Source organism: Erigeron canadensis, chromosome 5 (genome assembly GCF_010389155.1).
Source record: "Erigeron canadensis isolate Cc75 chromosome 5, C_canadensis_v1, whole genome shotgun sequence".
Lineage (NCBI taxonomy): Eukaryota > Viridiplantae > Streptophyta > Magnoliopsida > Asterales > Asteraceae > Erigeron > Erigeron canadensis.
Window position 1 is genome coordinate 6,226,142 of NC_057765.1, and position 14,933 is coordinate 6,241,074.

At 35.0% G+C, this 14,933-nt stretch overlaps 1 protein-coding gene across 1 annotated transcript; it reads left to right on the plus strand.

The window, feature by feature from the left end:
• The first annotated feature begins 416 nt into the window (after positions 1–416).
• Positions 417–12,134, plus strand: LOC122599923 (afadin- and alpha-actinin-binding protein-like). The gene is made up of 16 exons (XM_043772538.1): positions 417–586; positions 702–718; positions 1,095–1,209; positions 1,297–1,394; positions 2,484–2,580; positions 2,685–2,774; positions 2,877–2,939; positions 3,083–3,157; positions 3,245–3,310; positions 3,392–3,469; positions 6,887–6,994; positions 7,084–7,161; positions 7,580–7,699; positions 8,920–8,963; positions 9,342–9,399; positions 11,810–12,134. Exons 1-16 carry the CDS (start codon positions 551–553, stop codon positions 11,810–11,812), a joined length of 1,146 nt encoding a protein of 381 aa, XP_043628473.1. The 5' UTR covers positions 417–550; the 3' UTR covers positions 11,813–12,134.
• The last annotated feature ends 2,799 nt before the right edge of the window (positions 12,135–14,933 follow it).

Here is a 14,933-nt window from a genome sequence, read left to right on the forward strand (position 1 = left end):
CATTGTTGTAGTGTTATTGTTGCTAATATTGTTTTGAAATTTTATTAAAATTAATTAAGGTATAATTATAGGGTATAAACTTATAAACTTTTGAAGCTCAATTTGATTCAAACCACAAGTGGTTAAAAACCGACTAAAACCGAAAAATTGAACCAAAATAGACCCAAACTGAAAAAACCGAAACTCAATGGTTTTAGTTTTCAAAAACCGAATTATAACGGTTCGATTTCAGTTTTAGTCAAAAACCGAACCAAACCGAACCGTACTCGCCCATATTACTAATTATGTAAAAATTCAAACTTGGAGAAAACCGTTTAAAAACTACTACTCTATTAATTACTCGTATGATTTATCACCTCAAAAAGCGTCACTACTCTGATCTATTTTATATTCATCTCATCATCATGATCACACTCTAACCGGTGACCACCACTACCACCACCACCACCACCACCACCGTCACCGTCACCGTCATCCGCCTCTACATTCCGGCACCGTCAAACCAAATGCCCTAAGTACATACATATCTTTACACAATTACTAACACAAAATGACTTCAACTGACACTTCAAATTTCGATCTCAGCGTATACACACATTTCATCTTTTTTAATATTTCTTCAAGTTTTATTATCTATTATCTATACATTTTCATTTATTTATTCATTTTCTAATTTTCTTTATTTTCTCGATCTGTCACAGTCCAGCTTTGGCGCCAGGTAATTTCCTTCCAAATTTTATACATTTTCTAATATTATTCTGAATTTCTATTTATCAGTTAGGGTTTCATTTTCATTCCACACACACACACACACACACACACACATATATATATATATAGGGGTTGGGTATTGTAAAGCATGTATTAAAGTAAAACAAATAAGACAAGATCTTGACCCTTAGATCATGGTTAATTTGATGCACGAAGATTCACGAAGCAATTGATGTGCGATGATTTTCATGATGCACAGTGATTTTCATTAAAGGGAAACCTATTGTTTTATTTGTTTTACTTTAATACTTGTTTTATTTTACCTAAAACCTATATATGTATGTATGTAATTATGTATGTATGTATGTATATTTTGGGTGCAGTGAGGAATATGCATTTGCAAATGTGGATAATTTAGATCATTGTACAAAATATCTAAATCAAACATTAGTCACTTTCGGATTTCCGGCTTCTCTGGATCTCTTTGCTACTGATCCGGTTATTTTTTATACACATTTTATTTGTATATTTATTTATATGTGATTTTGTTGGTTTGTATATGTAATTATGAATTGTTTTGTTTAGGTTTCGATTGCAAGGACTTGCAATTGTATGTACTCGTTGTTGCAGCAGAGGCAGCGTGATATCGAGTTTCGTGAATCTGCTAATGATCAAAGGCAGCGGTGAGTATTTCCTTTGCCAAATTGGGGTTGAGTTTCTGAGTTAGGAAGTGAATCTGTAATATGCCGAATTTAAGGTTGATAAAAAAACTTGTATTTACTATCGTTGTTATGTACTATTACTACGAGTATATGCTATTATGTTAAGCATTACCGCACTCCCATTTTAAGATTGTGGAGCTCCAATAGGATGGGGCCACATCATATTACCTTCACGCCTAATAAGGATGTGATATGTCGCTATCTCTACCATTATCTTACACCACCACCAGCAACAATTGACGACCGATGGCCACTAACCTCCGGGAACCATGAAACAGATTTACTGTAACCCCATTTCATGGGTACCATGCTAGTGTTTACTATTTAAAGAAACTAGAGCCGTTATTGACTTTACATGAAAATTCAATAAAAGTATTGATGCTTTTGGTTTTATTTAATTGATTTCATATAAACATATCATACGGCGAACGGGGCATATGAAATCTATTGAACTAACTTACGCTTAATAATGTCAAGCTCTACGTAAAACATAATAACAGCTCCCTTCCCTCTCTCCGTTCTGTCTGATAGTCATTCCCCGCGCTTCTTCTGGCTTCAGTCAGTATGGTTGCTTCCTTGGTTCAGCCTCTCTTTCGGTTAAAAAGATCTGTGTGCCCCTGGCCTTCCTATTGGTTAACTGGGTTCTTGCGATTAAGCATATCACAGAAGTGCCGGCATGATGGTGTGAGTAGCTTGGTTCATATGCATGTGCACAGCACGCTCTACATGTAGTAAGATTTTGAACAATGATATGAAAGCAGCTTGTATGTCCTTTTTGGATGCTCTGGATTTAATATATTTTATGGACTTGAAGTTATGACCATAGAGGTATCAGTTGCAACATGCCAAAAACTATTAAATGGATATAATAAATTACCATGGAAAGAAGTATGTGGACGACACACGTTGTATGGAATTGTAAATAGAAAGCTACAGATGATTTAATATGAAACTAAGATTAGGTTTAGCTTCTGTTGAAACTGGCTGTTTAATTTTGTTTATGCTTTGAAGTTTTTAGTCCAAAGTGACAAGTTTTGGGTTCTCTTGTAGACTCTCGTCGGACATAACAAGACTAGAGTATAAAGTAGAGAGGTTGGAGTCACAGTTGTCTGCTAAAGATAGAGAAATAGCAACCATTACGCGGACGGTAATGTGTGGGTTTGTCTATATATGATATGAACATATACATGTGTATGTATACATGCATAGATTGTATTTTCTAGTCGGGTGCTCACTGCTTCTTATTTCCAGGAAGCTAAAGCGAAAGCAGGCCTTAAGACTCAAATTGAGAAATTGCAGCAGGAAAGAGATGAATTCCAAAAGATGGTCATTGGAAACCAGGTAAGGTTTTATGCACATCCCCTTTTATTTTTTGCTCTATCTGTTTCTGTTAACTTGCCTTTGCGGATATATCACTATCTTCAACCTGTCATTTTGCAAAAGCAAGTCCGAACTCAACAGATACACGAGATGAAGAAAAAAGAAAAAGAGTACATTAAGTTGCAGGTATGAGTTTTCGACTTCTCTCTTTACGGATGTGAATTTTTTCAATTTTCATCTTGTATTTCACAGATTGTTGCTTCCGATATGGTTGTGTACTGAGCAAGAGAACTGTTAATAAATCTAGGAGTATCTTTCTATCTTTGCAGGAGCGACTAAATCAAGTGATGATGGAGAAAAAGAAGGAATCTAGATCTGGCATGGAGATTATGAATTTACTTCAGGTAAACGGTCAATCTTCTAATATACTTGCATATGTATGAGTTTGAGATTTGAAATTTGTAACTTTAAGTTTTTATGCACCACCACAGAAAGAAGGGCGGCAGCGTGGGACATGGAATGGGAAGAAGGCTGACAATGATTTCTATAAAAAGATTGTATGTTACATGAAACATTTTTCTTCTTTTGCTTCGAGCCTTCGAGTTATATATATTTCATATTTTCAAATACTATTATAGGTTGATGCATATGAGGCAAAGAATCAAGAACTGGTCACTGAAAATTCTGATCTAAGGGCATTGTTACGATCAATGCAGGTATGTAAATATTGCAGTGAGGTTATAGTTCTTTTGGTGGGACCTATATCTTACTTTTATATGCTATAACTTAGTATGAATGAGCTTCTTTTGCGAGCTTAAACATATCTTTCTTTATTTGATTCCCTAGCTTTTATAGATACAATGCGTTTAGAATTTGGAATAAATTTATGATATGAACCTTGATGGGCCGGGCCTTTGGGGCAGGTTTATAAACGACAGAAGAAGAAAAAGAAACAGAGTCAGGAAGTCCAGGGGTGTTAAGTGTTTTATTTTATTAATTATGTCATTACGTGTTCACCAAGTTAGGTTAATTAGGACAGCTTGGTTAAATAAGGCCTGCGTGCCATTACTTTTCAAACAAACTAACGAACTGCTGCCTGGCTGATCCCTCCTGTTTAACAGCTGCAAACTGTTCATATAAATCACCCGCTTGCGATGGTTGAAAACGCTCCAATACACAAGCTCTCAACGTATCCCAATGACCAAACGGCTCACGCTTTTCCCGCCACCTGAACCATGACAACGTGTCTCCCTCTAAACACAAAACCGCGGCTCCCAATCTCTCTCTAGGTTGCACAAACCCCTGCACATCAAAGAAACGTTCCATCTTGTATACCTAACCATACACGTCCCCCCCATCAAACATCGGCATCTTCAACTTATCCCCAAACTGATTGCTTCCATGCTTGAAGATCTGGTCATGAAACAACCCCGATCTCTTGCTGTTCAACGCATTATTTGGTGCTGGAAACAAACCAGAAGCGTTTCCCGCCTCAAAGTTCCCAAACCGCAACTCGGATTTCCCAATAGGACTGACCGGACGACCCTCCGACCATCCTTTGTACTCGAGATCTGAATTAATTACCTCAGCTTCTTGAGACTTTGAAACCGTAACACTTGGTTCTGGCATGGTGGTCTATGGAATCGCTCCCGAAGAAACCGGGGGTTTAAATTGTTCCTGGAACTTAGCTGTAACCAAATCTAGAATTTTGTTAGTAGTTTCCTCCAAGGTAGCTTTGAAATCCGCTGCCATCTCCTCCTGTCCACGCCTCAACTGATCCAATCTACTCTCAACAGCTGTTGCCCTTTCCTCCGATTCCCGCTTAAAATTCAGAAAGTTAGCATCTACCTCGTTAACCTTACGAGTCATCTTTCCCCACCCGTCGCAAGAGCAAAGGCTCTGATACCAATTGATAGGTATTTAACCTGAATTCTAGCAAGAAAATCAGAACACAAAGAGATAACACAATCAATAGCCGATATAAGTCGGCTGTTCAATTAAAAGGCTGGAATTCGAGATCCAGTAACTCACCAAGTTCCACAGAACAATAATAATCAACTCATAAAAATAAAAGTAATGGCACGCAGGCCTTATTTAACCAAGCTGTCCCAATTAACCTAACTTGGTGAACACGTAATGACATAATTAATAAAATAAAACACTTAACACCCCTGGACTTCCTGACTCTGTTTCTTTTTCTTCTTCTGTCGTTTATAAACCTGCCCCCAAAGGCCCGGCCCATCAAGGTTCATATCAATTTACTAATGAAGCTTAACCCAAAAGAAGGAAAGCAATGCAAGTGAGAGAAAAGAGAGGGAGAGAGGAAGTAGAAAACACTAATACATTATGTTCATTTTTTGTAGATGAAATAATTAGTTGTTATTTTTCGTAGGTATATGGAGTATTTCATATTCAAAGTGAGAAAATATCATTATGTGTGGTCCATGTGATGATATCACAACATAATGACAATCTAGTTGAATAAATGAACAATGACTTTATTACTCTTATAACCCGGTATTCGAACATTCCTCATTCCTAGTTGGCCTATATGCATTCAGTATGTGTACGAATGTAGGATGCTATATAAGCTATGTGAGATCCATGCAGAGGTTTTGTCAATATATATTTCTGGTGTCCTGTCTAGCATTAGTTTGAGAGTGTAAATATGTTTGTTATCTTTTCTAATTGGAAACATCAACTGATTCATACTCTTGCTGTGATATAAGGCCTCATGCATTGCATCTTAGCATGCTAGATCAGCTAGTGCCACAACAATATTCATAGAAACATGGCAAGTATCTATGACTAAGATATTGGGAGAATTCCTGTTAAAAAAAAAAGGTTACAATTGTGTTAAAAAGTAAAGAAGGGTCGATTATCAATCGGCTTACTGACCCATTTGTTATTTACATTAAATGAGCAATAGGAATATGAGAGCAGTTTGATGCTTTACGACTGTTTTTCTAGCTCCTCAGGAGTTACATTAGTGGTGCCTTCTCTTATGATATACTTGATGATGATGATGATGATGAAATCGTTGTTCGATGCACTCAGGCTGGCAACTTGGGATATTGTAGAAAATATATATTTAAGTTTAGAATTAGGTCATTAGGTGAGTTACTAGCTGGGAGCAGGAAAGTAATAACTGAATTTCAAAAGGTGTGACATCAGTGAAAACAAGTATGATCATTACTATGATACACATTCCGAGACCTAAGGATGTCAGCAAAATGCATCTATTAGCACTTGGATGGAATTCATTTGCATTTAGTTGACAGTTACATACATAACAAAAATAACCATCTTTTTAGGTAGAACCATAAATAACAGAGTACTCGGGCAATCACACGTAGAGGCATCTCACACTTCAACACGGTAGAAGGGGATGAACTTAATAAGATAACATAGACTCTAGATGGCATCCCAAACATAACATTATTGTGGTAAAACTCTTTTGAAAGAGATGCATTCACATTATTATTATGAAGGGTCTGGTTTGGCCATTATATAGATGTTGATTATAAGTTATAAACACAATATATTGAAAAAAGGAATTTTAGGAAGTGAATGATGTAAATGGTTTCAAGTTACTAACAATCATCAAGAGAGGGATTAAGTATTTAAATCTCCTGCATTGCAAACATATCATGGGGCCCCAAACACCCCACAATTACATATGGTCAATTAATAACCGGGTGAGAATCATCAAAAACAGAGGTCTAAAATCTGAATTCTAGCTAAATGAGGCATCTAGACATTATTGAATGTCGACCGTTCTGCTAGCATATTTTATTGACTCGAGTGATAATTTATTTCCTTTTTAGAGAACTTATGAACGGCTAAACAAGAAAACAACAATTTCCACTACCAAAAAAATAATATTATGAGCAATACCTCCTACCAAATTAATCAGCCTAAAATGTTGATGCAGTGTTCTTGCATTAACCATGAGTTCTTGGCAACTAAATAAAGGAGAACTAATGGCCTTTATTGTTGAATTACAGTAGAATGTTACTTCATCTTCATAAAATATTTTCAACATATTTTTTTCTATGACATTCACATTTATAACATAATAAGAAATTTGTTTTTTGTCTTACGCCATTTGTTACCACATATAATGCTTATAGGTGGATATGCGAGATTTTCTAAATGCTCCAAATGGTTCGTCCAAAAATCCTTCCCCCCACCATGAAAGGAATGTTGAAGCCTCACAATCCCCATTGGGTGGGAGGACGGTATAAGCTATTGTCTATAGATGACTCGCAATATTTTTTTTTAGCTTACATTGTAGAAAAAGCATGAACCGAGAGTTAATTGGTATCAGGATGTCTTTGATCTACCATTTCATATGGGTAGAGATCAAATAACAGCATTTCTTCGAAACAAGGTGGCTTCAATAAAGGTAGTTTCATGTTATATGTGCTGCCTAGTCTTCTTTTTGATGGTGATTGGTAGAGGTGGCTAATCAGTTGGTAGGGTAATAGGTCAATGGGTTTTGGTCATTTATGCTCTAAATATTTAGTGTACTAAACTTGATTATGAATATGATATTATTAAGCTTCAAAATTTTTTTTAATGTGAAATGTAGAAATTATAAGCTTTTGCATACACGTTAAGTGACTTTTGACCCATTTCTCATTTGGAGACTTCTCTAACTCTAACCTGTTTGATCTGTTTTCAATAAAATACAAACTAACTTAATGCATTTCACTTACTTATAAATGGGGAAAATTGGTCACCTCTAGTGGTTACAAACATTTGATTCAACTACAAAATTTGAGAGCTACTTATATTTTAAACATTTCTGCTCCACTGTAAAGGAGCGTATGGGTCAGCTACAAGATGCACAAAAAGAAGCTGAAGTAATTTCCGAAGCAAGTGAGAGAGAGCTCGAGTTAGAAGCTCAACTTGTTGAAGCAAGAAGTATAATCCAAGAGCAGGTATTTTAAATGCAGTTGATTAAATGTAGAATTCTATAAATATTTATAGTACCTTTTCAATGTGTCATTCATCTATATCCCCTAGACATCTTTCCGTTGCCAAAAGCTCTTTCTGATTTATGAGAGAACGATCTAATAATCATTTTACACGAACTTGACTAATGTGAACCTAAAACCAAGCATGCTCATGTATAGTATATACACATGACTTTAATTGTATGCATTCTTTAAAGAGATCTCTTCAGTTTGTAAGTTTCACTTTCTAGGATAATCCAAACTGATGTAGGTTAAAACGATTCATCCTCGTATACCCGCTCTACTTTAATTTCAGCTGTTTATTTATATAGCCTCCAACATGCCTGTCTTAGTAAATTTTCTGTTAGGCGGTGATCGCCTGTTTTCTACTTGACTTGCTAAGAGTAAAAGTTATGCTTATTAACATTCAAAATCACTGTGAGTATTTTTTGTTTCAATAACTAAGAATGCCTTTAGTTTAAGTGTTCGATAAGTTGTGCTTCTAAACAAAAATACATTCATTCTTGCTCTGCTTAGGCATTGTGCAGTCAACAAAGTAGTTTTAGCTAGAAGGGGGTAAAAGGAAAAAAACCCCGTAGGGATTATTGGAAGGTGAAAAATGTCACTGTCATGTCGAGTGGTGGTAGGGTTAGTTTGAATATGAAAAGCAGTTTGTTGACTCCCAAATTTTGAGGATGTATTTAGAATTTTCAGGTTGTGTATATTTTTGATAATCTGATATTTGTATCTTCACGTAGTTATTGAGTCTTTAGACATGTGCTGCTTTTATTTATGGTAATTACAGACTCTGCTAGAGCTCTAGTTCATTTCAGAAGTACCGATGGGTTGTCATATTATTCCTCAGAAATTAATAAGATTTATAAAAATAAGTAGGAGTTGATCTTAAAAGATACTTTTTTTTTTGTCTTCGTATATAAACAATTGATGTGTTAAATATGATAATTAATTTGAGATGCTATCATTCATAAAGATCTTTTATAAATCGAGTATGTATAACGGGACAAGTGTTTTCAGGTGCTGTTACAAGCACCCCATCCATGTTATAACCGTAATGTTATATATGAATGTCGTGGGACATTTTTCTGTTTGAAGTGTTTTCTTTACAAGATTGTCAGTTCCCTTGAGTCCCAATTTTACTTCTGTTGAAATGTCACTCAAACTAAGTGTGGGGTCGTCATTTGCAGGCATCTATCATGTCTAAGCACCTTGCGAAGTCTGAGAAACCAAGGTAATTTTCTGCAACTGATTAACTTTACTGGAGGTGAAAATTTGAATTTTGGGTAATAACTCAAAGTGGTACCGTGTCAGAGAGGTTAGCTTGGGTAGGGACGACCTGCATACACCTATTTCATCCATTATATTTGAATTCTATAAATGGTATGTGTAGAACTATTTTGCTGAAAGTATTCTAAATTCGGTACTTTTGACCCATTTACTAATGATAAGTCGTATTGGGTTATGTTAGGATGCCGGGGTTCAGCCAACAAATTAACTAAAAAGAAAACGGGTCAAATGGGTCTAATAAGTTAATAGTCATTCTTTGAGTTTCAATATTTAAGAACATCCCAAATAGAAAAGGTTTGAAATAGTTCAGAACATTATGCAGGAGGCTGAGTGGCCATTTAAATTCTGAAAGGGATTCCATCACGCCATCAGCTGCTGAGGTAAATGCTATATTTTGCTTCTAAGAACTCAACCATCATAGTTAAACTGATTAAACTACAATAAGTTTCTTAAAGGTAGAAAGGGTAACAGAAAGAGAAGTTGAGCTGTTAACTGTGGTCCTGGACTCACATTTTACTTTTTATCACATAAATTTACTAAAGTTTTGGCCCTTTTAGTTTTTGCCACATTACTTTCGTTTCTTCTACTTTCCGCACAAAAGTTTTGTTTTATTTACTTTTTATACTTTTATTTTTCCAACTTTTGCCACAAAAGTTTCATTCTCATACTTTTTCCCAATGTTTTATTTTCTTTACTTTTTACCATATAACTTTGAGTTTTCGCCACATAACTTTCAATTTTGTAACTTCTTTCACGAAAGTTTCATTTTTCTTACTTTTCACCACATAACTTTTGGATTTTTTTCTTGTCAACAAATTTTCATAATATTAACTTTTTACTACAATTTTAAATTTTCCAACTCCAGCCACCAAAGTTTCATTTCCTTTACTTTTTACCACATAAGTTTTCACTTTTTAACTTTTGCTACGAAAGTTTCATTTTATATAATTTTTGCCACATGTGTAGACGTTACGAATTGTCTCCCGGGGCAACGTCCGGGAACAAAAACTAGTTATCACTAAATTGGGTTTATATACACCACACCGTCATAACCGCCTTTCCCTCCAAATCCAAAAAAGTAAGTAAGTAACTGCTCAGTGCCGCCTTCCACGGGTTTTGAGCCCCAATACCTCGACGGTGTATGGGGGAGGTTAAGATGTAGGCAGACCTTACCTCTACCTAAGTAGAGAGGCTGCTTCCAGTTTCTACCTAAATGGTAGAAAAGGCCCTCCAACCTTTGCATGGGATGAGGATCGAACCCATGACCTCTGTCTCCAGAGGCAAGGGTGTTTACCACTGATCCAACCATGCTGCTTTTTTCCCTCCAAATCCAACTACCACACAAATATATACATAAGACCCCCTCGACTTATTATTTCTATTTATTTCTGATATTAATATTTCAGCATATTATACACATCAGATTGAAATTAAATTAATCGTTAGATTTGCTTCAGATTAAATTAGTGATTTATGAAAAACTATGAAACACATAAAGTAACTATTCTAGATTTCTAGTTATGTGTTGATCAATAATAGGGGTGGTGATCTTGCTACATTCATCCTTAAATGGGTTGATTTGGGTCATGTTGTATAATCTAATGGATCAAATTGGTTAAGAGCTAATAGGAAACAGGGAAAAAGTGAGCTAATAAACACCTGCTTTGACCTCTTCCTTAACTGACCATTTTACGTCATACAGTAAGTTATTTAATATGTTATTCATGGGAACATAGTGTTGTCTCATTAGTCCTTTTAACACTTAACTGAAAGGCAGTAGTAAACCGTTGTCTATCAATAAGTATTATAAATACTATATACAAATCCTTACATGCCACAGATTAGGTAAGAAGTCTGAAATAAAGTAAATAAAACAAAACAGTATGGTTACATTTGCTGATGTGATGGCACGTCAGACAAGATTCAGATTGGCTAACATGGCACACTAATAGCTAGCTAAATGATCAAGTTAACTTTAAATCATACCATTTTCACATACGATAAGCCATAAAACATGTATAGTTACTGAATTAAACTTACCTTATAAGACCATATTGATGTATCTGCTTGAACATAGCAAAATTATAATAGAAAAGAGGTTAGAACTTACAAGTTACAACAGTTGTATGTGTGCATATTCTCTTACCATGTATATGACATGGGTATTACATATCTAATTGTAAAAGACTCCTCTCACGTTGGATCTCTTGAGATTGATTCAGAACTCCGTTGTCAATTTGTCATGTAACAACAATGTGTTAGGACCTGGTTAGGTGGCAAAATGGACAGATTGGGTAATGAATTTAACATGTTAGAAGGCATTCGGCTGGGTTGTGCTAATAGGCAAATACTAATGTCTCGCTAAATATTTTAAAGAAGTTGTTAGGTATTATCGGAAAAAACTATAATATTACAACTATCATCTAAGTTTTTAAATATATTGTTTTAGGCGGTTATATGCATTATAAACACTTTGGGCAACTCTCGATCCATCTGGCATGTTCTCATTTAGCTGTTAAAATATATTTCTGTTACTGTTTGAGATAATAATTCAAATTGAATCATTTATTCCTAAATAAGTCAGACTTCCTACCCGGTAAGCATTCAGGATTACTCAGTTTGGTGAAAAATTTGGTTTTGATCATGATCTTTATTTCTACAAATTGAAGTAATTTGATTTAAACAAATCCAAAATTTCAAATCGAACCTTACAACAATAGAACAAATAGGAAGTGCTCTCTATTTTGTAATGACATACATCTCAACTTCACTCCCTTTATTAATTTCCAGTGATCGGATTTTGACTGATGTTCATGGTGTATGAAATTCAATTGATGCTGACACAAAGGACTTTGCAACTTGCTGTTACCATTCCACAAGCCGAGGTTTGATTTCATTTATTTTGCTAGCATGTGCCATGCAGTAGTACTTCCATGTTTCTCAATTCATGTCATCAGTCTCTTTGATCATCATTTTTAGTTACTTGAGTAGCTAGTTCTAGAAATGTCTTAAATATGTGCTTCCACCAATAGGAACATTGATTAGTCTTGACTTAACCGTATGGAGAATCTCCATTCTCCAAAGCTCTTTAATTGATTTGCCGATTCTTTCTGTATATGTATTTTATCGTCGTAGAAATATATCTTTTACTTTAAGAACCCAAATCTTCGCTACTTGCTGATCATTGAAGTAAAGCTGTACAGAAGTCGGCACATACACTGCATGTTATGAATATGTCTTAAAACACAAGTTTACTTATGTGATTCATGTTAACTACAGAATTGGTCAACCACTTTGTCTTATAACAATCCTATAACATCTGGTTGCCAAAAGTCAACAACTCAATCTATGGACTCTATATCTCCTTGAAAGTCAAAGTATGACTAAACAGTACTTTCTAAGGAAAGGTGTAACCGTCCATGCCTTACGGATATGGTCATCAATTAGCTCTAAATGGAGAAATATATGCAATAAAAGTGAATACTATATTAGATATCCATATTAAAACAATGATCTACTCTAAAGTCTTGAAAATGAAGGTAAAAAATTGTTTGCTTTTTCATCAACATACAAGCCACTAATTTTAGGTACCATGAAGTTAATGATGATTCTGCTTTTATAAGCATTTGTATAATGTCTTCCAACAAGCTCGGTTATAAGACACCAGCTCCACAAATGTGCTCTTTAAAATGACATGTAGAGACATAAACCTATTAAATCAGTGTTTTTAAGTGTTCTTAACAAGAAACATTATCTCATAATTAGTGAAAATAACAATTAATTGCAAATTTTATATAGTCATCTTAATATACAAGGTGGTACCCTAAATTAGTGATTAAACACATCCGTGTCCAGGATTGACCTGAGACCTCCTAGAGCCAAATTTATAGGCAAATGAAATGGAACTCTATTAACTCAGAATTTTCAACATAAGTTGTTGAAACACGCATAAATAATTGTATAATGCATCATGTATAGTGTATGTCCTTTTTAAAAAAAAGTTAGTTTCGATTCCGACGTGCTGGAGACAATTTTAACTAGCAAATTGCTGGACCTCCAACCCCTTCATGGAAAATACACCCGAGACTTTGAAAAAACTCACCTCCGGGGCCCATCTAATGAATTTAGAAGGTATCATTGGCTAACCCACTTAAGTGGAGTTGGTTAATAGTGTATGTCCTTTAATTTCTTATCATAGGAACAGAATTCCACACGTACAATATATGAATATTGGTGACTATTGTATCTAATATTAACTTTCAAAAGACTTGCCAAAATCCAAAGATAACTTTTCATGTTTTACAAGCATAATATTACTTGTTTTGGTATACAATATAAAATACGATTACGTATGCATGTAATTCATTCTCAATTTTGTGAATTAATTTAAGATATACAGTTCCATTTGATGCAATTGCTTGATATCCAATCTAATCATCTATAAGTAGACCAACATGAATCTTTCAATCCTCATAATAAGTTCTCATTAAGCTCTTCAAACAACCCCTGAAAGTTATTCCAAAAAATGGACAATCAAGATTTTCAAAAGAACCAAACCCCATTTTCTGTTCTTAAAGGAGAAGAGTTTTCTATCAGCAAGATACTCGCAAGAGAATCATCCGTCGGGCAATCATCACGTATATACTATCAAAACACCACAAATGAAGGCGTTCCCTTTAAATGGGAGATGCAGCCGGGAACAGCCAAGAATCCGCCACTAGCAGAGGTTATTCCGCCACCTACACCACCACCTGCCATTCAAAGCTTAGACCTTCCTCTCCCTAAACATGTCAATGATGGTTCAAAAGATCTAATGTTTTGGAGGTTTTGGTCTTGGAAGAGGTTAAGCAAGAACTTTAGGTTACAAAAAGAGGATAAACAAAGATGTTGCACGAGGTTTAATAAGCATGTAACTTACTCCGATGGAGATTCGGATGCTGAGTTCGTAGGTTGGGTTCGTCATGATTCAAGTTCTTCCTCCGTCTCATCTTCGTCATCTTTAGGCAGCTATACCGAAAGGTTCACAAGAGGGGCTTTTCTTTGCAGTCCTTGGCGGACATGAGGGAAAATTTACAAGGCATCTCTTCATTTCTTAAAAAATTCCTTTTAAAAGCCAAAAAGCTTGAATTACGTCCAATATTAAGCGAGTTTGCTCAAACGAATCTTTAGATATTGATCAAATTCGTTTCTTAAAATTTACTGACTTTGTGTAATTTAATTAATCTATTATATTTGTATGTGTTAGAATTATGATTGTCCATCCAATTTGTCATATTTTTTTAAACGGCTAATTAATATGGGATTCCCTCAAGTTTTCCTAACTTGATTAGTCAAGATCTTCCAACTTGACTAGTCAAGTTGGGAGAACTTAAGGGAACCCCCTCCCGTTTAATATTCATTGTTAGTATTTGTTATTTTTCCAAATTACTACTTAAATACCATTGACCTCTAAAAAGCAAAACCTTCTTGGGACTTTCTAACATGAACCTGGTTAAGACAACATAGTCTATATCTTCTGTTGTAATATTCGATCCTTACCTGTAAAATAAATAAATAAATAAATTTGTATTACTCGTTTCGATTCACAACATAAATGAGTGGATTTTGTTCCCAAAATGGACTGCAAACAAGTTGTACCTCGTGTAGTCGTGTGGACTGAAAAAGTACATGTGGGCTTAGGCATCTGCCAAACCTTCAATTCTTTCTGACTCTTCCTCGTTGCCACATCAGTTTTTCTCTCTCCTTAAAACACCTCTTCCTACTTACTACCAACCCTACCTCTTCCTCATCTCTTCCTCAACTTTTATTTAATCTTATTTTGTATTTATCTTAAAATAACATAAACTTAATTTTATTAAAAAAACATTACATTAATAAAAATAAAACACATTACAACTAAATTTGAAACAAATTA